The 21,871-nt window shown below is 41.8% G+C and overlaps 1 protein-coding gene and 1 long non-coding RNA gene across 3 annotated transcripts; both read left to right on the top strand.

Moving 5' to 3' along the window:
• The first annotated feature begins 1,185 nt into the window (after nucleotides 1–1,185).
• LOC127011555 (uncharacterized) lies at nucleotides 1,186–1,772 on the top strand. 2 transcript variants are annotated; one of them, XR_007764583.1, is made up of 2 exons: nucleotides 1,186–1,281; nucleotides 1,360–1,772. It is a non-coding gene; the product is annotated as an uncharacterized LOC127011555 (long non-coding RNA). The 2 variants fall into 2 exon arrangements; XR_007764584.1 differs by having other exon boundaries at nucleotides 1,205–1,285.
• Nucleotides 1,773–15,844: 14,072 nt separating this feature from the next.
• LOC108031274 (uncharacterized) lies at nucleotides 15,845–17,548 on the top strand. Its single transcript, XM_017104515.3, has 3 exons — nucleotides 15,845–16,129; nucleotides 16,868–17,028; nucleotides 17,199–17,548. The coding sequence occupies exons 1-3, from the start codon at nucleotides 16,045–16,047 to the stop codon at nucleotides 17,259–17,261; spliced, it is 309 nt and encodes a 102-aa protein (XP_016960004.1). The 5' UTR covers nucleotides 15,845–16,044; the 3' UTR covers nucleotides 17,262–17,548.
• Nucleotides 17,549–21,871: the final 4,323 nt, after the last annotated feature.

The raw sequence follows: 21,871 nt of genomic DNA, 5'->3' as shown, positions 1-21,871 counted from the left end.
AGAAGCAAGACCAGGGGGTGGCTTTGTTTTTCCGGCAATAAATCAAGTCGGGTGGCTGGTAGGTCTGGCCCCAAACCGAATGACAGCTTATTGGCTTTGGAATCATCCAATCCAATCCGATCCAATTGACGTTGACGTATATCACATTATCATGGCAGCGGTAAAGTCATGACAATAAATGCTGCCATTGTACACGGTTCCAGGTATTTGCGGCCCTTTAAACTGAATTTCAATAGGGGGCGTGGCACCGGATTTCATTGCACTAGATGGCGGCGGAAAATTGTGGCCAAGCTGGATTTATGAGTTTTCTCTAGGCTGGCTTAGGATTCTTAACGCGGGAAGCGTATGAGGTTGTAATTCAGTCGGTAATTTATGTCAAGGAGAGGTGCTCTTGCTTTTATTGTTAATTAAATGTGGTTTTATTAGCTGTGTATTGTTATAAGTGGTCATACGTTTTCAAGTTAATACACATATGAACTTTATATATTTTTAAATGGTGTAGATTTTTGCTCGACAATTGCAAATTCAGCCGACTTTTATCACTGAACTGAGAGCATAATAAAGTTTTAAATAACGTTTTTGTAAATTGTTTCCTGAGGAAAACAGCTTTCAATAATAGTGGAGTGTTGTACAACTTTTTACTTAAATGATTTCGATTCCCCTATGATTTTATATCACTGCAATAAAAATATAAGACCGTTTAAATCCTTTCAGGCCGATAAGTTGCTGTCCCCAAAAGACAGCTTAACCCCATTGAAACAGCTTATACCTAGATTTTACGAGCTTCTCGATTTAATCACTTAATAACCTTACGTTGGACTAATATTAAGAATGTTAATTATGCAAGTGCCTGATGAAAATTATTAATGAGGCCACACCAAATCGACTCCCAATCCGGCAGGCGAGTGGCTCTGTCCTGCCCAGGGACTTACACACACCGATCCAACTTATTTGCCATTCACTATTTACCATTGACCAAGCAGTGCCTAATTAACTGGCCAACTGGCCGTGAAGATGCCATTCAAATGGATCCTGGCCGGTCTAAAATATGCAGGACGCAATGTGTCAGGGTCAGGAGCTGTCTTCATCTCCACGTCCCATCTCTAAGCCTCCCCACTCCCAGTGCATCCTGTCTGAATGCCAAATTGGTCATGCCCGAGTGCTTATCAAATATTGTCAATATGACACACAGCTGTGACATCTCTCTGTATTTGTCGGTGTATTTCCCAGGCACTCGCAATCGCAATCGCCTGACCCGGCCAGCCCCTTGAGCCGACTGACGTATGTATGCATTTGAATTTGTCGTCACTTGGCCCTGATGGGCTTAATTATTGAATCACCTGTTAATGGAAAAATCAGCCGGCTAATTATGCACGCATGCTGCCCAGTCGGTTGCTTTTACTACTCCGCAGCCAACACCACGGCCACTTAATTGACGGTTGAGTGCTGCGGAAAGAGCCGAAACAAAAGTTAATTCAATCATAAAAGCGGGCCATAAACTATGAGACCGAAAACGGAAAAAAATGTATAAAAATGAAAAGAAAAATATCCCCCACGCTTACCCATAATTCTGCATAAAGTAAATTGGGAAATGTATGATAAATGACAGGGCTGCGGATCTCAACAACAATGTGCAACAACAACGAGTGGCTGAGTGGAAGGAAAGAAAAATTGGTCGGTGGGAAAAACCTTGTGAAATATTAATGCGCCGGCATATAAATAAAATAAGTAGTAATTGTGGCTAGTGGAGGTTCCACTCAGCCGTTTCTGAAGTTCCGAAACGCTTTCCAGGAGCAGCGGCGGGCTGAGGGATGTGGGATGTGGGATGAGGGATGGCCTGGTGGTTATCCGCTGGCCGTTGGCCATGTCTTTGCACAAAAAGTTATGAAAATTGCATTTTAATCTGAAAACGAATTGTTTATTATTTCGCTGAGGTTTAAATTTGTTGAAATAATTGCATTGAGCGGGTGGAAGTGCAGGGGGTGGGGCTGGCAAGTGGGTGGTGGTCGCTGGTCGGTGGTTGGTGGCGAATTGAGAGGAAACGGCAGTGGAAATGGCAACAATTGGAGGCAGCCAGGACGAACGAGGACGACGGCCACAGGAATACACAACAATGCCACATACATACACACATGCACAGCAGTTCGCAATTGCCGGACATGGGCGGGGGCAAGGACGGGGGGCGTGGCCGCAGCAGGGGCTGGGGACAAGGACAGGAGCCGGTATCCTGGTTCACTCCCAGGGCCTTGCTCCGGCATCGGCGAACAAAGAACGGGGCAAAATTGTGCATGTAATCAGTTTCAAGTGTGTGCTGCAAGAGGGTTATTCGAGAAAGCCATTCCGTTGCCCCACTCCCCAATTTCCCAGCCCCAGCCCCCACCCCACTTTCACCAACCGACCCACCGAACACCCTCGCCCCACTGTCATCTGAAAAGTATGCAACGTTGTCGTCGTGGACGCGACTTTGTTGCTGTTGCTTTATTTCGCCTTTGCCGTGCTTGCCATCACATACCACACAGCCAAATTTGGAAAGCGGTCGCTCCGGGCAGGTGAAATCTAGGTGAATCGACTGGCAAATCCAGCAAACTGCCCTAAGTAAAATAATTACCTGTGGCAACTGCACGGAGAAGAAAGTGTTTAAAGTATTTGATCAATTTTGCATATAAATAAATAATTTTAATCATTGATAAGTGTGGCAAAATGTTAATTATTTATAGTAAGCCTACCTCTAATATTTTAAAAAGCTTTTATATCCAACCAATTTATGAGGACATGAATCTGCAACTGTTAAGGTTTACATTTTTAATTATAAATAAAAAGTTGTTTTATAAAGAATTTGTACAAAAATCGTGTGGTAATTAAGTTTGAAACCATACAAAACCATAACAAAAAAGTGTTTAAATATTTAATATTTTAAATTAATCTTATATAAATTGCCCTTTATCAAAAAAATCTTACTAAAAATTAATTTTATTTGCAGGAAGTAAGCAAAGGCTAAATATATATTATGATTATTATTTGCCAAAAGAACTGTGGCCCTTTTGAAGTTCCAAAATGCAAATCATTTTAAAGTTTATTTTTGTACTTGGTGAATTATGTATTTTAAAGGTACCAGTCGGTCGAATCCTTTTGGCCACTCCGCACTTCCTTGCTTGTTGTGTTGCCGTTTTATGCGCAAAAATTGATTTTTATGCACTTTTCACTCACACCGGGGCACCGGCTCACGCGGACACACACACGCGCCCTCTCGCACACTCCGCCGTTACAAACACGTATGAATTATTGTTCATAAAGTATATTTTATGAAAGCAAGGACTCACGGCAAATTATAAGGTATTAAGTGAGCATGGATGGCGCTCGCACGTATCCGTCGTTTCCTGCGAGTGTGTTGAGTGTGCTGCGTGTGTGTGGGTGGGTGTGCCAGTGTGTGAGTGGCGGGCCAACACTTTCTAGGACTCCACTCCAGGGTTCGACAACAACAAAAAACAAAGGCGGTGAAAAAATGTCATAAAATATGAGTGCATGCTCTCCGTCCTCGTATTACAATAATTGCAAAATTGTGTAGGTGAAAGATTCTGAAAAAATGATTTTCCCTTAAGTTGCCTGGCAAATTGAGTAGTTACTCGCACACAAAGGCACACACTGCGGCACACACATACTGCTAATGAAGGCGTTAAGAAAGTCCTGGAGACCAGGCTAGACCCCTCCCCTGTCGCCCCACGCAGGACTCCCCGGAATTCCCGAGCACGGCCAGCCAATTACGGGTACGCGGTTCTCGGGCTCGTTACGCAACGTGCTAAAAATCAAAACTCCATGAAATAAACCAATTTAAAAAGTTCAAAAACTAATTTTGCGCTTAGTTTGTCTGATAAAAGAAGACGACGACGTTGGCATCGCATGCTCATACAAGAAGAAAAAATCCACCTACCGACGAACTCATCCTCGAGTGTGTCAATGTGGCGCTCTGCGGACAGGGGCGGGGATCCGAAAGCGTTCTACACTGCAGGAGGGGGAGCGACTTCTTTGCGTCAAAGAACTAAAAGCATGATTCAACTTAGATAACTTGGGGATTTCCTATTAAAAAATTTCCATACGAGTACATTTTGATGACCAGGTTTATTGAACATTAGAATACTTTTATTTACTTGTTTATACATGGCTGACACCACTGACAGCCAATAATTTTTTATTTTAATTGTTTCTAATCCAGTAATAACATATGTAAGTTCAACAATATGATGGTATTATTCAAACTGTACACTTTAAAAACACTTTTATTAAACACTTTTTTATATTTGTTTTAAAACTTCTTGTAATTATAGTTTCTCCCCCTGCTATGTTCCCGAAAACAATACAAGTCAGTAATATAAGTTCTGATATTACATTTTTTACATTTCATACTTTTAAGCATTTTTATTGCATACTTTTGAACAGTTTTACAGGAGTTTTAAAAAGTTTTTAGAACAAAAAACCACTATAATACAATACTTCATTTCTGAAAATATTATGTGTTGAAATGTATATTTTATGTTCGACTGACACGTTCTCATTTGGTTTTAAAGATACTTAATCAAAAAAAAATATTTTAAGATTTGGATTATAAATGCAATTGGATGGGCTGATTTTATTTTCTTATGAGAAGTAGATAGGTAATTAAAAAGTCGTTTGACAATGTTGAAATTTCGAAATCACAGTAGTTTTCAACCAAAAATATCCCCTTGAATGCGCCCCTGTGCCAAAAGTGGGTTCCAGCGTGAGAATGAGATGTCGCTGCAGCAGTTTGCTTTCGGGTTTAACACACAGCAAAACATGTAAAACTTCTGGCGTTGTCAACGCCGCTGCTGCCAGGAGCGCATTTAAATATTTAAACGACAACACGTGTGAAAACATTGCCGATGCCATTGGGCTTCAACTCCCGCTCGGCGGCTATACGTATATTTGGGGGTGTTCAGGTATACAAGTATACAGGTATGCCCACGAACCTTAAATCGCAGAGGTCGATCGGAGGAGAGAACTGCTCACTTTTCACTTTATTAATTGCACAAGTTTGCAATTGTTTTTGCTGTCACTTTATTTTTATCGCAAGCGCACTCTATAAGTGGGTGTTTGTGTGTGCGCGGGTGTGCGTCAGCTCAAAGTTGCCAACTGCAATAATTTTTGCGACTTCAGCGATTTTTTTGCCACTTGAACGCGTAGAGACAACCCTCGAGCATTTGCAGCAGCAGCCACTCAAGGTAGCAGACCCCCTGTATTTTTATCCCCATACCGCCCTTTGTAATATTGTAGCATTTGTCTTTTAGTGGAAATCTCTTTTTGAGTGTGTCTCGCTGTGGGAAGGAGGAAAAGGAACCGGAGGGAAGGAAAATCGTGGGAAAAACGAAGCCAGAGCATACACGTACAGCGGCATTCAAAACTATAGTACGACCCAGTTAAGAAATATTTAAATTATCTATTGCCGTGTAAAATAAAATATATGAGTTTATAAAATGTTTTTTATTATTAATCTGATTGAATCATAGACATTTTAGAAAGATACAAATAAAATGTCTTGTGCCTTTTTCCGGTTCTATAACTATATTTTTTTATTTATTAATGTGTAAATAATTGTTAAATAATAAGGCAAAATTAATTTCATTTTTAGAAATTCAGAAAATAAATGTTAATCAATATTCCGATTAAAAACAAAAACATTTATCTTTATTTAAATGAGGATACCATTAAAGTATCTTATTTCTCGACCCATATTTCGATAAGAATCAAAAGTTAAATGATTGATTTCAATAACTGTGTTCTCCTTTTTTTATCAGAGTTTAAATAATACATTTTTAATTGCTCTTAAAGCCGAGTTTGCGATTTTTTTAAAAACTTCTCTGTGCTATTTTTTCGCACACGTCTGTACATATATTTGCATATAAATGCTTGGCGGCATGGGGCAAAAAGCATTTGCATGTGAAAACAATTGTAGCAGCACCACACCTCCTGCCTCGCCGAGAGCCATAAAATAAATAGCCAAAATGATAATAAGTTTAGACATAGACAAAAAACTTGAAGCCAAATGAAAAAGTGCAGCGGATTTGGCTGCAAAGCTTAAGCTGTTGTGAAAAATGTGTGGCATGCTTTTAGGCTGCATTGCCGAAGAGAGAGAGAAAGGCGGAGAAAGCCGGGGAAAGGCGGAGAAATGGGGAAAGGGAGCGAGGCAAAATAAGAGAAACAAACAAGCTGGCAAGAGAAATGAAGCACGCACAAAGCCAAACAAATTTGATTTGATTGCTTTGTCAGAGCGACGGAAAGGCGGAAAAGTCGGGAATTCGCGGGGGAAATGCAGGAAAATCGGGGAGTATGGGAAAATGGGGAGATGGCAATCCCAGCGTGATAGCTATGGCTTGCGGTGTTTTATGGCGCCTCTTTTTTAATGGCTTAATGCTGCCGCCAAACAAATATAAAACAATTCGCATGCGACGCTGCCATCTCGAATTGGCAGCTAATTTCAGTTTATGTGTGTCATATTTCTTTTACATCCACACAAACGCATTAAAAGCCAAGCCAGCATGACCCCTGATGAAGTTTCCACCTGCGTCTCCAGCCCCGACCTGCTCCTCCAGCTGCAGCTCCACTTTCCGCTGAACTCAAACTTTAGTCGCAGCATTAACCCCCTTCCCCCCTCCCCCACAAGCACCTGACACGCCCTGGGCTGCCATTAACATTTAAGTAAATTGATCAGCACATTTAAATGCGATCACGATGATGATGGCGAACCACTGGGTCCAATTAGTGGCGTGCTGTGTGCCTTGAGCTTTGAGCTGCTGCTGGTAGCTGCACGGCGAGAAAACGCCAGTGCTAACACATTTCCCATGATATTTATATTAATATAAATATATACGAGTAAATTATTAAGGCACTAATTTTTAATCTTTCAAACAGTCATATATCATTAATCACACAGAATTTTCCTTGAAACCACTTTAAGGAACAAAATCATGGAAGGTTTTACAGATTACTTGGAAAAATTCATAAGAATCAAAACCCATAGATCCTTAAAAAACTAGTTTAATAAAAAAATTTTACTTATATATATATAACCCTAAGAGTACATGTCGTTTTTACAAGATATCAATATTTAATTTAATATTTTTTGATGAATTGTATTAAACATATAATTATTTTAAATAATACTTTAAAATAGAATACAATTTCTAGAAGATAGCTTTCTGAATATTTATGTTAGATTGGTGGACATTTAAAGTTTCGGTAATCAACTTAAAAAAATTACGTAAAATTCTATTTTAAATTTGCAAACTGATCTTATGAAACACGTAACATTATGAAGCAATTTAGATACCAGAAATGGGTATTATATAGGACCCAACAACCTTTGATACATAGATAGTCTAATGAATTTTTATATCGCTCCTTCTTGCTTGAATAAATCTCCTTTTCAGGATGTACAATCAAGAAATATTCCATTGTGCTCCACATAACAACTCATACTTTTTTCGCCACTCTAATTGCTCATTAAATCAGGATTGGCAACATCTTAGACCTCCTCGGCTAAGTGGTTTTTTCGGCGGTGTAGAGCATGGCTGCTGGATGGAATGCAATGCGCACGACGACCAACGTGCATTGAATATTTGCATATAAATTTTCTATACAAACACATAGTTCTGGTCTCGGGGAGCCGGGCCAGAGATATGTGCGGCTTTGGAGAATATGGCTATATGTCTGAATACATCGCGAGTCCCAAATCTGGTGGCATAAATTTCGATGGGCGGCCAGGGACCCGGGGCGGATAAATTGGGATGTGTCCGTGAATGCGCCGCTGATAGTCAACATATTGGATATAAATTTAGACGAACGTGACACAACTTAAGTCATAACCTAAATAAATATCACGCAATAATGAGGGACATTTGCGACAAAATAACGAAATATCAAAAAACAACAGAACATGCCCGGTCCAACCGAAAACGGCGTTGGAAAACAAGCAAAAAGCCGCCGTCGCCGCCGCCGCCGCCGCCGCCTGGCCTAATGTTTGATCATTTTGTTTGGCAATTTATTTTATTGGTTATTGCATTTTAAACCAAAAACGAGAGAAACAACAAGGAAAATGGAAAACTCCGTGGACCACGCACAGCGGCCGTTGCTACGTGCGTCTCGCCATTTGTTTGTTTTTAATGGAAATCATTTTTGCATTTAACAACATAAACAGCCCGTCGCCACCACTCCATCATCCCCCTCCAAGTTCCCGAAAGTGAGATGCTCAGTCAGTCAGTCAGTTGGTCGGGTAGTCAGCCGTCGAACCGGCTAAAAAGTTCAGATTCGGTAAACAAACAAAGGCGGCGGGGCGATGCCCATCTTATTCTCGTAGAACGTCGATGGCAGCTGCACCTGTCATTGCTGAAATAAACGATAAACAGACATGGAGCTGCGACTATGGTCCGTGTTCCATGGAGTTTTGGCACCCCCATGCCCCAACTCCCAGCTCCGCATTCCCCCACAATGGCCACGAAATTTATGTTTGGGATCAAAAAGTTCCCCAACCTCTGAACCGTGCAGGTGCTAGGCAACGAAATACCGCAGGTGGGGGTGCTACGAGATTTATTAGTCCGACCAAAATATTGATGAATAAATTATCAATTGGTATCGGGCCCATTTACAGATGAATGGGAGCCTAAAAAGGGAAAATGCATAAGTTCCAGATGAGATTACCGCCACAGATAACCCAACTTCCAGACCAGACAGGGTTCCATTAAAATCATAGTATTATTTGTACTTAAACCCCAGAATTACTCTCTGAAATACTGCCCATTTGAAACCAGCTTATGCTCTTTAAATTTTCGCCCAATTTTGGCGTCCACTATTTGCTGGCTTAAATCCATTAATGAATAAAATATGCATGTTTGTCTGCTATTTATGATGGTGCATTGAAAAGCAAATTGATGACCCTAAAACCGGAATTATTAACGTTTATTTAAGCAATTTGCTTTGCTGACCTTACTGATGTGTTTGTTTTTATAATCACATAAATATGCATACATGCCCCAGAGCAAGAGTGATTACAAGATGGTCGATAAAAAGTGATACTCGATACTTTTCCAAATGATGGGCTATTGTGTGGGAAACGGTACTTGGCTGAGAGGCCAGTACTTTCATCTCGTTTCACAATTTCCCAAGAATCCCTGGGACACCTTAGCACCTCACTTGTCAGTCATCAATATTTGAGATTTATGTGTGGATTTTCAGCCGGGCAGCACCTCCGTTTAGCCTCAATTAATTCCCCAATAATTTATATGAGAGCAATAAATATTTTTTATGCCTACCCGTGAGTTCCCATCCATGGTGCGTCTGTCTGTCTGTCAGAACGAAACGAATGCGTGCGGGGGAAAAGTGATTTTATTTCGTTTGTCGTTTTCATGGCTGGGCCACACATAATTCCATAAAATGACAGAAACATGTGTACAAATTTGTTGCCACAGACAGACTGAGATATCTACGCAATGTAACTACATTTGTTGCATCGCCAGTTGGCCATAAACAAATTCGAGGCGAATCTTTGGCCCATTCTTGTCTGCAGACTCAGATACAAATGTACATGTGCATTTGCAGATGCAGATGCAGATGGAGACTGGAGATGCAGAATGGGATGCAGAGCTCCGGCTTGAGCTAAGCTGTTTACTTAAAGCCGGGGGCTAAATGTGGGTCGTTTGCCGGTCGACTAAAGGCGGCTGGCAAAACTGGGAAAGCTGGGAAAACTACGACGATGACGACGACGACGATGCCGGGTCTTAAATGTAGCGCAACTAAGCTCAGTTTACAGTTCAGCAAGCTTTTGATTGCTGGCTGATGTGTTTATTTGATTTTAAATATGCCGCTTAAATATTTTGACTCTTTATCAGAGGGCATTAGTTAACTATGCTGCTGCTGCCTGTGCTTCTGCGCCAGCTTTGTTTTCTTTGTTCAATCCGACCATTTCCTCAAGTGGTCCGAGCTCGTAAGCGGCTTAAACGCCTTCTGCTCGCCATGGGTCTTCGAGAGAGCGCAGACAGTTAACAAATGATTACAAGCAGTGCAACAAATTGTTAAAAAAAAATATATTATCGCTTTATTATTATTTAAATGCCGAGCGGAAACCGAGACCAGCTGCCTTTAAAGCGGAACGTCAGGGCCATAATTTAGACCCAAAAAGCAGACCGCAGAGCCGGGGAAAAGTGTGAAAAACGAGTGGAAAGAATCGAGCTAAACGCTGCGCACTTTTTCCACTGCAGTTCTCCGTGTGTCTACGAGTGTGAGTGTTAGTGTCGCCTGGAACTACAAAAGACCGCATTGTGTGTGATTTATACACCTTAAGCTTCGATGAACGCTATTACACAAACACCAGCAGAGCCAGAGGTGTTCCAGTCCCACTCTCGGTCCTTTCTCCCTTTTATTTGGCAAGTTGGCGCATAGCCACCAGACAAAGCGGCAGACGCCGACGTTTGGCGGCAATGAAGCCATAGCCATGAAATGGAAATGCATTCAAGTGTGTTTAAGCCGGTGCAGCCCCTCCCCCTCCCCCGGCCCTGCCACAGCATCCGAGCTCGCACTCCCACTCCCTTCTGGCCAGGGCCGAATACGTATGCGACTCCAGATAAGACGTGCTCGATAGAGTCCACAGAAAAAATGAACTCATTTTACGCCTGCATCTTTGTGACTGTCTCGATCCCCTGCCCCTACTCAACCGTCACTGATTTTGGGCACTGGGAGAAATGCATTTCTCATAGCTTCAAAGCCAAGTTAAAAAAGGGTATCCTAAAGTCCATTAAATAAATTGATATATTTTGATTTTATTACAATGTGCAAGCATAAAAATTGAATATTGTTTGAAAAGTTTATTATAAGGTTTATAAATTCATTGTCAACTAATTTGGCACTTAATATTAGTTTAGTTATTTACAGCACTGAGATAAATGAATTTCCCATTAGTACTAGTCCAAGATCACAAAGCTTAGCCTAAAAAATTAATATTCTTTTTTTTTTTGCAATTGATATTTTTGGAACGCACTGATTTAAATACACACAAAACTAAACAAAGTTTTGGAAAATTTTCAAAACACTTTTTAAGAGTAACCAAAACTTTGCCAACTTATCTTGTCCAAATGTTTGATATTGCAAAAGGTTCACATTTTTGTAGCTTAAATCTAAAAATACAAGGACTGGACTTTAAACAATATTTAAGTGGTATAAATACTTTATATTTAATATAGATTTTTGAAAAAATCCCTTAAAAAAATAATTTTCAAAATGTTAAGTCATATATTTAAAGCTAGGTAAAGCTCATTAACAAAGAGTCTCGTAGATAAGTTATATTTATGAAAACAGCAAATAATTTTTGACACTTAGGTATACTTGGATGATATGTATTTTTCCCCTTATCACCCCGCCTTTCCCCCAGTGTGGCTGTGTGTAGCCGCTTGACGTTAACAAGCTCAAGCGTACGACGGAATTGAAAAAAACCGTAGGAAGGAGTTTATCAAGTCAATTGAGACCTGCGACAAAAGACCAGGCAGCCAAAGCGGCAAGAGCAGCCGAGGCGGCAGCAACAACAGTCGCCGCTCGTAAGCAGCAGCATCATCAGACTGCTTTTGGTCGCAATGTCTGAATCATCAGCGTTTGGCAGCATTGTCGTGTGCATGTCGTCGGTATCTTTATCGCAAGAAGGCCCGCAGAAGCTTCAGCTTCGGCTTCGGCTTCAGGAAAATGAAAAGGAGTGGGGAAAGGCGAAAATCCAGGGCGACAATGCCATCAAGCGGAGAGATGGCTGCAGTTTTGCAGATTGGCGGACAAAAGCGAGACACAGTAATATCGGAGAGGAATCTAATTTGCATGCAATACGATTTTTGATAAAAGCTTTTACCCCAACATCAAATAAAACGACAATGCAACAGCACACTTCGGAGTGCAGTCTGCAGATGTGTCCGTGACGCGCTCCCCGCACTCGACTATTCATAAGAATAACAGCCAGGGCCAGATAAGAAAAGCCAAAGACAGATATAGGGTGGGTGGCTGGTGGCTGGCGGATTGAAATTGGGGGGATTTTCCGGGGTGGGTGGTGGTATGCTCTTCCAAGGCTGGCGCAGCACACCCGATGGCAATCAAAAAGTGCATTTGCGTGTGCCGTTTGCCGTCGCCCCGAGCTGAGCATTCGACTATCCGCACCCGAGCATCTGCATGCGAAAGTGCTCGACGGCAGGTAACTAGTTGCGACTCCCGGAGAGTGCCATGAACTGCAAGTCACAATTTGACACATGATCCATGGCATTGTCGTGTCTGACACGCGTTTTATCTCCGCCCTGGGAATCTCTCGGAGTGCGGAGCGGGGGTGCTGGGAGTCGGGGGCGGGGTCGTGGCCCAGGGCGGGGGCGGGAGCCGGAGGGGCGTGGGCGTTGGCGTGCACATGATGTGCATGCATGCGTTTTCCTAAATGATTTCCAAAGAATTTTTATTGGTGGAAAAGACGAAAGCGAAAATGCAGGCAGTAGCAGCGGCACATAGAAGAAAAACTATACATTTTATATTAAAAATGCTTTTAATAAAAAATAAGCTTAACAAAAAAATATACTTAAATCTAAAAATAGTTTTAATTTTAATTTGCCATTGGAAAGTACATTTTTAAACTCACAAAAATAATTAGTATTTTTACTTACCACAATTCTAGTAAAAATTACATTTTGGGTAAATGGCTCAAGAAAATTCTTAGGTGGAAATTCTAATTTAATTTAATAAACACTCGCAAATCTAAAATAAAATAAAAAATAAATTATAAAAATTAAAAATGTATATCATGAAATATTTGTTGATAGTGGGGTAGTCCTGCTGAAGTACTGAAAAATTAACTATACAATTTAAAAATTTAAATTAAATGAATCTTTATGGAGTTTTTTAATTTATTGAAATTATTATTATTCAACTGCTATTTTATACAAATTTTTAAAAAGACAAATGTGTATATGATTTTCCAAAATGTAGTAATGATCTAGAATTGAAAATATTTAAATATTCATTTAAAAAAATATTGAAAAAAGCTTTTTATGTTTATATCATCAGAAAATTGTTTGGTGATTAATATTTCAAAGTATTGATTATTTTTAAACTTTTCTAGTGCGATTTATTTTAGGTGTAAATTTATAAGTATCTTTGTTACTTCTTTCAGTGCACTGGCAGGGTGCAATGACAACAGCAACAATCGATGGAACGAGGAGCGTAGGAAACTTTATTGGCGTCTTCAAATTGTCAACTCGAAGTTCCGAAGTGTTTTATTTTATGCTTTGTTTCTCATATTTTCCGATGCCTTTTGTTGCCCGGCCCGTTGTTTTATCGCACATCTGTAAAAGGGCTACGCCGGCTATCAGTTTCAGTTTCAGCTTCGGATTCGGATACTGCATATATGCATGGACTCTATGTGTCGGATGGGCCATGGTTATGGGGCCATTCAGCCGGAGACGGAGTCGGAGTGGAAGTTGAAGTCTATGACGATGGCTTTTTATTATGCGCATTTCGGGTTTTTATGCCTCGGTTCCGGCATGTTTGTGTTTTCGTACACATATCTAAATATCGTACTTAAACGTTTACACATGTGATCGATGCGGGGTGAGTGGCAGCAAATTGAAATGGGGGACCGGGGACCCCGGGCATTTAGCCGGCCCAGTGTCAATATTTTCTCTCGGGAAAGGGTTTTTAATGATGTGGCTGGTTTTACGGCCCATCAAATGGCTCTGTCAACACTTTGCCCTCCGTCTGGCAATGCGTTCGATAATGCTTCGATGTCTATTAAATCAATCATTATTTGTCTTAGCCATGCACAAGGCATAATGTCGATAAAAAACAAATTAATCCTCTTGTTTAGAAATTATAAAACAAACAGCTTTCATTTATTGCAAAACTTACGAAAATTATGATCGTTTTTTTACAAGAATTTTTGTCGTTTTGAGAAAGTTAATGCTTAATTTTAATCAATTCAAAGGGGAATAAAAAACGTACAAGGAACCATAAAATTGTCAACTATTTTTAATGGCCAAACTAAATGTGTTCTCCTTTGTGACATAACTTCGGAAGCACTTAAAACTGAGACAAAATTCTGGGAATCTCGGAAAAAAACAGGATATCTCAAATGATTGTCTCAGGGTTTGAGTACGGATGCAAAAACCAACTCAGGGCACCGGGAATACTTAAAATTCAAAGGAAATAAAAAGTTTTCTTTATGGCCGCAATTATAATTCGATAAAGCCGCAATCTTCTGGAACGCACGCGATGGGAGACCGAGAGCCAATTGGCATGACATTCAGATTCAGATTCGGAGGCAGCCGAAAAACTTTAACTTTAACCTGGCCAAATGATACTTTCGGATGCGAGTGGGAATGGGAGTTGCGTGCACCGCCTGTGTGTTGCGATTGTGTTGGCCAAGTTGGCTGAGTTGGCTGAGTTGGCCGGATTGCGTTGGGGCTGGCGCTGGGGCTGGGATGCTGCGGGTATCAGCTACAAAAACTGCCGCCAAGTTCATAACGAGCAATACTTTTTTATTGGCTTTTTCCAGCGCCAAGAACCCCTAAGGCAACTACAAAAATTTACATTTTTATTAAAATCTCCTCTTTTGGCAGGCGAACTATATACATGCACATGTGCGAGACCAAGGGCTGAATAAAATTGAATTCGACTGTGATTTTGGGCCATGAAATGGCAGACGGGCAAAGCCGGGGCAAGGCGCCGGCAACCTATAAGCCAGGCCAAAACAGCAAGTGAAGGCATAAATTGGTATTTATTGAACAATACCAGCGCCCCGAGGATACTTAATTAGAAGTGTGCATTGTGCTCTCGAGCAGGGGCGAAATGCTCCCAGGTAAGCGGCTTACAAGCTGCTGGCTTACCTGTCTTGCCTACCATCAATCACTGAATATGGCTATTTTGACATATCTACGCAATCAAAAAGAAAATACTTACACTGTCTAGAAAAATATTGATACGAAGGCGGGTTTTCTGACCACAAATATAGGTCACTCATGCCATTGTTTAAATAACAACTATTTTCAGAAATAACGTAAAAAGAAGTCGTAGATTTGTAAGATAATTCCGGTTTGCTTGAAGTGTCAGTTACATTGAACTTCGTTGATGTAGTTAAATGGTTCATAACAGCTTGGTAATAGAAACTAAAAATATAATTAATTTTTTGTGTCTCAGTATTCTTAGATAATATTTAACTATACTCTAATGATCTAGTATTTATTTAATAGTTCCATTATTTATTTTTATAGCAGGGCGAAATAAGTAGCCCAACATCCTCATACATTTATGATATATATTTTTATATGTTTATATATCCTTTTATCCTTAGTTTTAATTTTGGGATGTACTCGACCCTTTCTCCCTGTGCAAATATTGGTGGTTTTTCCAGCTGCAGAGATGAATGAAGACGGTGACTCTGGGGTTTGCGCGGCGAGCCCACAGCTGCTAGAATTCATTTCGAACTTTGCAATATATCTACATGTATATGTATAATAAATTTCCATTTGCTTTTGTTAGCGTTAGCGTTTAACCCCACGCAACCCGGCAGGCGGCCGGCATAAGTTCAAACTGGTACGCGCCGCCTCAAACATGTGTTTATGGATGCTGCCCTGCCAAGGGTGTGGGTGCGGAGTATCTGTGTGCTTTGTTTACATATTATGTACATATTTTTTGGCCTCTTGTTTTGCACGCCGTCGATAAGAGAGCGACCCTCCGCGCCCCACACATCCACCCATTTTTTCCACTCGCTTATCAAAAGTTGCCCAAGCCCAAGCTGTTTACTTGAGCAACAATCTGCTGCCAGAACAGAGCTGGAGACCCAGACCGATGCCAGTTTCGGTCCAAGACTCAGTCTGGCTTCCACTCTGCTCCGCTTAAAGCTCTTAAGACTTTAACGCGACTTTAATACATACCGTGCAGCAAATACTGCCGCGCATCGTCATCTCGCCATCCTGCCATCCTCCCCGGAAAAGTCTGCGGCGTAACAACTGCTTCCGAAATTGTAAATTCACAATGCGGTGCACATCTCGATTGATTCCGTTCGGTTTCGTCATCCTGCTCCTCCTCGTCCCCATGCCATCGACATTCGGCCACACACGTAAGCCATTGATTATGGATATATGTATATCCAGCCACACGCGAAAAAACAGCCAGTCCCTGTGATATTGTATCCCCATTGTGGGGCAGACCGTGCTTCATAAAGTATTTTGCCGCTTTGATTGGCATCGCTGAAGAGCAATTAGGGCGAAAATTTCCTAAATTGAGTTGGTGAACTCATTCTGCTGCCAAGGATCCCAGTTATGAATAGAATATATCTTTTTTAAACAATTTTATAATACCTAAAATTGCATTACAAATATGTCCAAAATAATGTTTCTATTGTCAATTTATATTCCACTTATCAAGATTTTTATTGTACTTGCTTTGATTCAATTGAAATTAGAACTTCAGAGACACACTCACAATCCTTTCCAAACTGGAGTAAGAGAATGGTGGTTATATATGGTCTAATAATTTTAAATACCAAGTAATAACTTGTTACAGATTATTTATCTGTATAGTAATAGATATATTTTATTTTTGTATACCTTGCTTGTGCGAATGTAATACTTTTGTTACAATATTGGTAAAAAGAAATAATTTATTCGAGTTAAGTTGCATTTACTGTATCATATATAGCCCCATAGCATGGACTTTACGATGTTTATAAGACATTTTTCCCAAATCTGCCATATTTTCTCATCTGTTTTCTGTTCTCCCCCATACTTTCTGATATCTTCTTAAAATCTCGCATATTTTCCGCTCCTTTCTCCCCGTGCCTGACCCTCTTCCGAAGCGGGGTCCAGCTGCCAGACGCCCGAGAGGACCGAGGGCCGCTGTGTGCACTTCAGCTCCTGCCGCCTCGTCCTGCGGCACTACGCGATGTACAAGGAGCACATGCCGCCGGTGATAATGCGATTCCTGCAGAGGGCCCGCTGCAGGCCCAAAAACGAAGGCGTAAGTTGCGAGGGCCCTATAAAAGTGTCTGGCAAGAACAATAACCCGCCGAATGGCTCTGATTCTAATGAAATTTCGCTTGCCTCTGCTTTTTATTCCCATATTCTCGCCCGGAACGCGCCGCATACACATCATACGTTTCTCCCGTGGCAACATCAACGTCAACAAAGTATCATTTGTGCTGCGAACTCAAAGATGTGATTCCGGCGAACGCCAACTCCAAGTTGAAGTAAATCAACTTCAAAGTGCGTCGTCATGTGCTGTGCGCGTGTGGGCTTTGATCTGCTAAGTCTAAAATCGGTTGGTAGCTTTTTGTTTGGGCCCATAACCGAAATGTTATGGCCGGGGCCACATCGCAGCGCATCGCATCGCATCGCATCGCCTGTAATTATAATGTGTACACGAATTATGTATTAAGTGCGCCTCCTTGTTCATCCTCGCCAACTCGTCTCGACAGGCAACAGATGCCGGTACATAATAAAAATGAAAAGTTTAGCCTCAATCCTGACAGCTCAAGAGTTCTCGGGCTTGTGTGTGTTTTATTTAAAGCTCAGCACTGCCAAAAGCTAAAGCGCTCTGAGTTGCAGGAATTCCTCTGGGACAACTGGGTGAAAATCAAGAGGGAATTTCAACTCGGCCAGAGGGCCTGAGACTCGCAAGAGCCCTATTAAAAGCATAAATAAATTTGAACTTGCAACACCTACCGCACACTACACACCTGCTGTCAATGAATTAAATACCTGAAGTACACACACAGCCTTTGAAGACCAATTCGTATGTTTCTCGTGTCAAAGGGAGATACTCTGGACACCTGAAACCCTCCATTTGTCCAGCATACATACCTTCCTTACGCATTTTAATATTTACCAGCGTGTTGGATTTTATGTTGTCGTAGATGAACTTTTGCTTGTTCAGTGCTTAAATTTTCCCCCTTTTGGCCAAACAAACAAGGGTTTCCATTACACAAGGCCGGCCAGCGAGTGGAGTTCATTCCCTGTTATTTAATTTTGATTTATGCTCGTATCTGGTGTTGAAACAGCCCCCAGTCATCGCTCTCCATTCCCCCTGTTTCTGTGCTGGCGCTGTGCTGGCTGCGCTGGCTTTAATGTGCCAGATTTTAAGTGACATTCGGGAGACGCTAAAAGGCCGTCTAAAAATCACGCAACATTAAGATGATTTATGCGGAATAATTTCAGTGTAAATGAGCCAGACTCCGGGGCTGACCAGCAGTGGTTGCTCTGGGTCCTGGCCAAGCAGTTGCAAGTGGGCTGGGCCTTTGGTTCGCAGATACGGGGCTCTCGAGCTGCGGAGCTGTGGAGGTCTGTAGTCTGCAGTCCGGACTCCTCTGGGCTGGGGCGTTGAAAAGTAGACACCTTGTGCGCGCACGCTGCTCGAATTTCAAGCCTCGGCTCGAGGCAGCAGCTTAGTTTTTGGCCCATGTTGCTGGTGTTGCTGGTGTTGCTGTTGCAACTGCAACATGAATGCCGCTGAAATTGCAGACAGCGGGCAGCTGATGATAAATGGCCTGGAAACACATTTGAGCTGCTGCAGCTCGCCTTCTGTAGCCGCTGATGCTGATCTATTAGACAAACGCACGCCCAAGGCGTCTGGGCGAGCAGCCATGTATCTTCTCCCACCCAGTTGGCTATTTATGGAAAGTTTACCCCGAGATAAGGCCAGAAAAACGGCAATTTCCATGATTATTTTTGTCGCCTTTAAACTAAAAATTTCTGGCTGTCAGAAATTAAATGGATATACACATAGGCCATCAGCTCCGGCTTCAGCAAACATGTTTAGGCCAAAGCAGCTGCACCGCTCGCCGGCTTTAGTCTTTAGCGTTTAGTGTTTGGTCTTCAGACTTGTAGCTGTGTAGCTGTGTATCTGTGTAGCTGCTGTTGTTGCTGCGGTGCAACAAATGTTGTTAACAAGCATATTTTGACAGCTCAACAAGATGTTGCAGATGCGCGAACAGCAAACTATGGTGTGGCAGGGTACAGTATGGCTGCAACAACTGCTGCAGCAACGAGGCCATCTGCATATGCTGCCTGCGTTTTAGCTGCCATAAAAGGCGAAACAAAAGTAAGACAAGCCATGGACTATATGGGTCTCCTACACGGGGGTGACTATGGGAAAGTTGTGGCTTTCTACTCCATATACATACTATATGCAAACATATGCCTTTTGCCACAGCAATTGAAGTTAGTGAGGCGCAGAGTCCATTGCAGGCATATGTGCTGCCATAGACTACTTCAGAGCATAAAATGTGGAGCATATTGTCTCTCCGCCAGGGCAGAACGGTTTTTAAAAACTATTTTGTGGGCATTTTATTAAACAACGCAGGGGATTTAATGAAACACACAGATAGGATGGGGCAGAGATACAGAGAGGCAGATACGGCGGAGACCACATCTATTTGCTAATTGCATTTCGTTGTTGTCGCTCGCTGTTTGTTGCTCTGCGGCCGCATACCTTTCACGCGCACTGTTCCGGTTTCTGCCCGCTTTCCACCTGTCACCTTGGTTAAATATCGCTTTGTTCCAACTGTCGCAACTGACACATCCGAATGTCTTGTCCTTGTCCTCACCGCATCGCATTGCATCGCATCGCATCGCACATCGCACATCGTGGAGCTTCACATCACATAACATCACATCACATCAGTTGGCATTGGAAAAGTCGGTAACATCGTGAAACTCAGGACCGGAGTTGCAGTCACTTCGGCTCGCGGCTTGTCTATCACCTGGCCAAGGAAAATGCAATTAACGAGCGCCATCAAAACGGCAAAAGCCTGCGAAATGAAAGGCAGCCAAACAAATGGCTGGCAGAGTGGCAAATTGCTTTACATATTTACATGCCAAATGAGAGCGGTGAAGGTGGGCTAGATGCGGAGAAATTTGCAATCTAACTGATTTCTTTAAGGTTAATGTAGTTTTGTTAAAGGACCCGTGGAATCTGGCATGGGAGAAGTACAGGGATATTATTTATTTTAGAGCCTAATTGATCTCAGTTTTTTTTTAACAAGTGTTTATTTGTTGATAATATTTCCATAATAATGTGAACCATATTTGACATAATATGTATTTATTAACAACTATTTAAGTTAAGGATACCTAAATTTAAAACGCACAGCAGCCTAATTCTACTGATAAATCAATGAAACATCTTAAGGTATAACCAATTATATATCAATTATCATTGTTTCTTAATTTATTCTGCATAAAAACCCCTTTTGGGCATTGCAGCTCCTTTCGGAATGTTCAATTATGTTGTCCCATAGACTCAAACAATTATTGTCCCAATATCTCTTCACTTTGTGCATTTAGATACTTGAATTGGCTTGTGTGCCATTCCATTTCCATTACGGGCCACTCTTTTGGCCAGGCTTTATTGCCTCCAGTGTGTCTTAGATGCTAAATGCGTAGAATGCCATCGAATTGACTCGGTTTGGTTGCAAATTGCTGAAAAATGCAGCTTAATGAACCTTGGGCTGACATGCACAAAATCCAGCAAGCCGGACATGGCAAAAAAGGATATAAAAATGATGCCAGCATTTTCTGCCAATCACGAAGGGCCACAAAAACGATGGAGAAGAAAGCAAAGCCAAATTGCAAGCAACCGCAAATTCAATAAATTTGAAAAGCAATTAATAACTGATTGACAAGTATTTTTCTAGGAGGAAATGGAGGGCGGTGGGCGGAGGATGCCGGGCAAAAAAGCCGGAAACGGAAGTTGCAGCAGCAAGGATGCAAAGAGCGGCAGCCATGTTGTCCTGTTGTCCGGGGGAAACCAAAACCGAAACCGGGCAAATAAGCGTAATACGTTGGCCAAACACCGAGCCAGAATCAGAAGCAGCAACAGCAGTAGCAGCAGAAACAATGGCCAGAACACAGAAGCTGAAAATCGGGGCAGATGGAGCTTGGGAAAGCTGGCGGGAAATGAACCCGTGGGATCTGGCGGAAATTCAAAACCCAAAGTCAAATGGAACACAGCAATATAACGCAACGAATTGACGGAGACGAGATAAAAGAACAATCAACAATACGCCAGCCGGGCAGCAACAAAATCAGCAACACCCGGAGAGCTGGGCGACCGGAGGAGGAGGGGCCCAGCGGGCCAGAAGATGTAGCATAAAATGTAACGAAAACTTTGGAAAAATCATTAATAATGCTGGGGCAGCGCAATGGCATTGGTTTTCCGAAAGGACAAGCGCAAGGACATGCAGCGCGAGGAGCCGGACCCAGAGCCCCAGCTCACGGCTCTCCGTCAATCAAAGCGCAAACAGAAACAAAATGAATGGCAAACAGTGGCGACTCGGACGCCGAACGCTGGCTAAGTGGCGATACTGCACTGGGAGAAAGCGGGGACGAACTACACATAGGATTTGCCCAGAGTTGGTAGGAAAGATTAGCACTAAACAGGGTGAAAAAATTAAATTATAAATCGAAACGCGCGAACTTTTGCAGTCTGTTAATACAATTAGCCTAAAGCTAATCGAGTGACTGGATTTACCTTAAAATGCAGTGGCAATTCAGGGAAAATTCGTCTATCACATAAGTCAATTAGTATTAAATCAAGCAAGTGTCAACAAGCATATTATAATACCAGTTATTAACTTAGAAAACTGATGGCAAAAACTACTCTAAGATTTAAGCAACTGAAATCAACTAAATAAGGCTTTTTGATGTGTATCTTAGCTACAATTTTTAAGGTACCACGGATCATTCAGTACCTATAGGTACATAGAGTAGTTTTTCCAAGCAGCTATGCTTGGAGTTCCGCAGATCCTTAGCCAATATTCGTATAAATGGAATTCGCAGCACTTCCCCACGCGATCTTCGCCCCT

The sequence above is a fragment of the Drosophila biarmipes genome, chromosome 3R (genome assembly GCF_025231255.1).
Source record: "Drosophila biarmipes strain raj3 chromosome 3R, RU_DBia_V1.1, whole genome shotgun sequence".
Classification (NCBI taxonomy): Eukaryota; Metazoa; Arthropoda; class Insecta; order Diptera; family Drosophilidae; genus Drosophila; species Drosophila biarmipes.
This window is presented reverse-complemented; position numbering and strand designations above follow the sequence as displayed.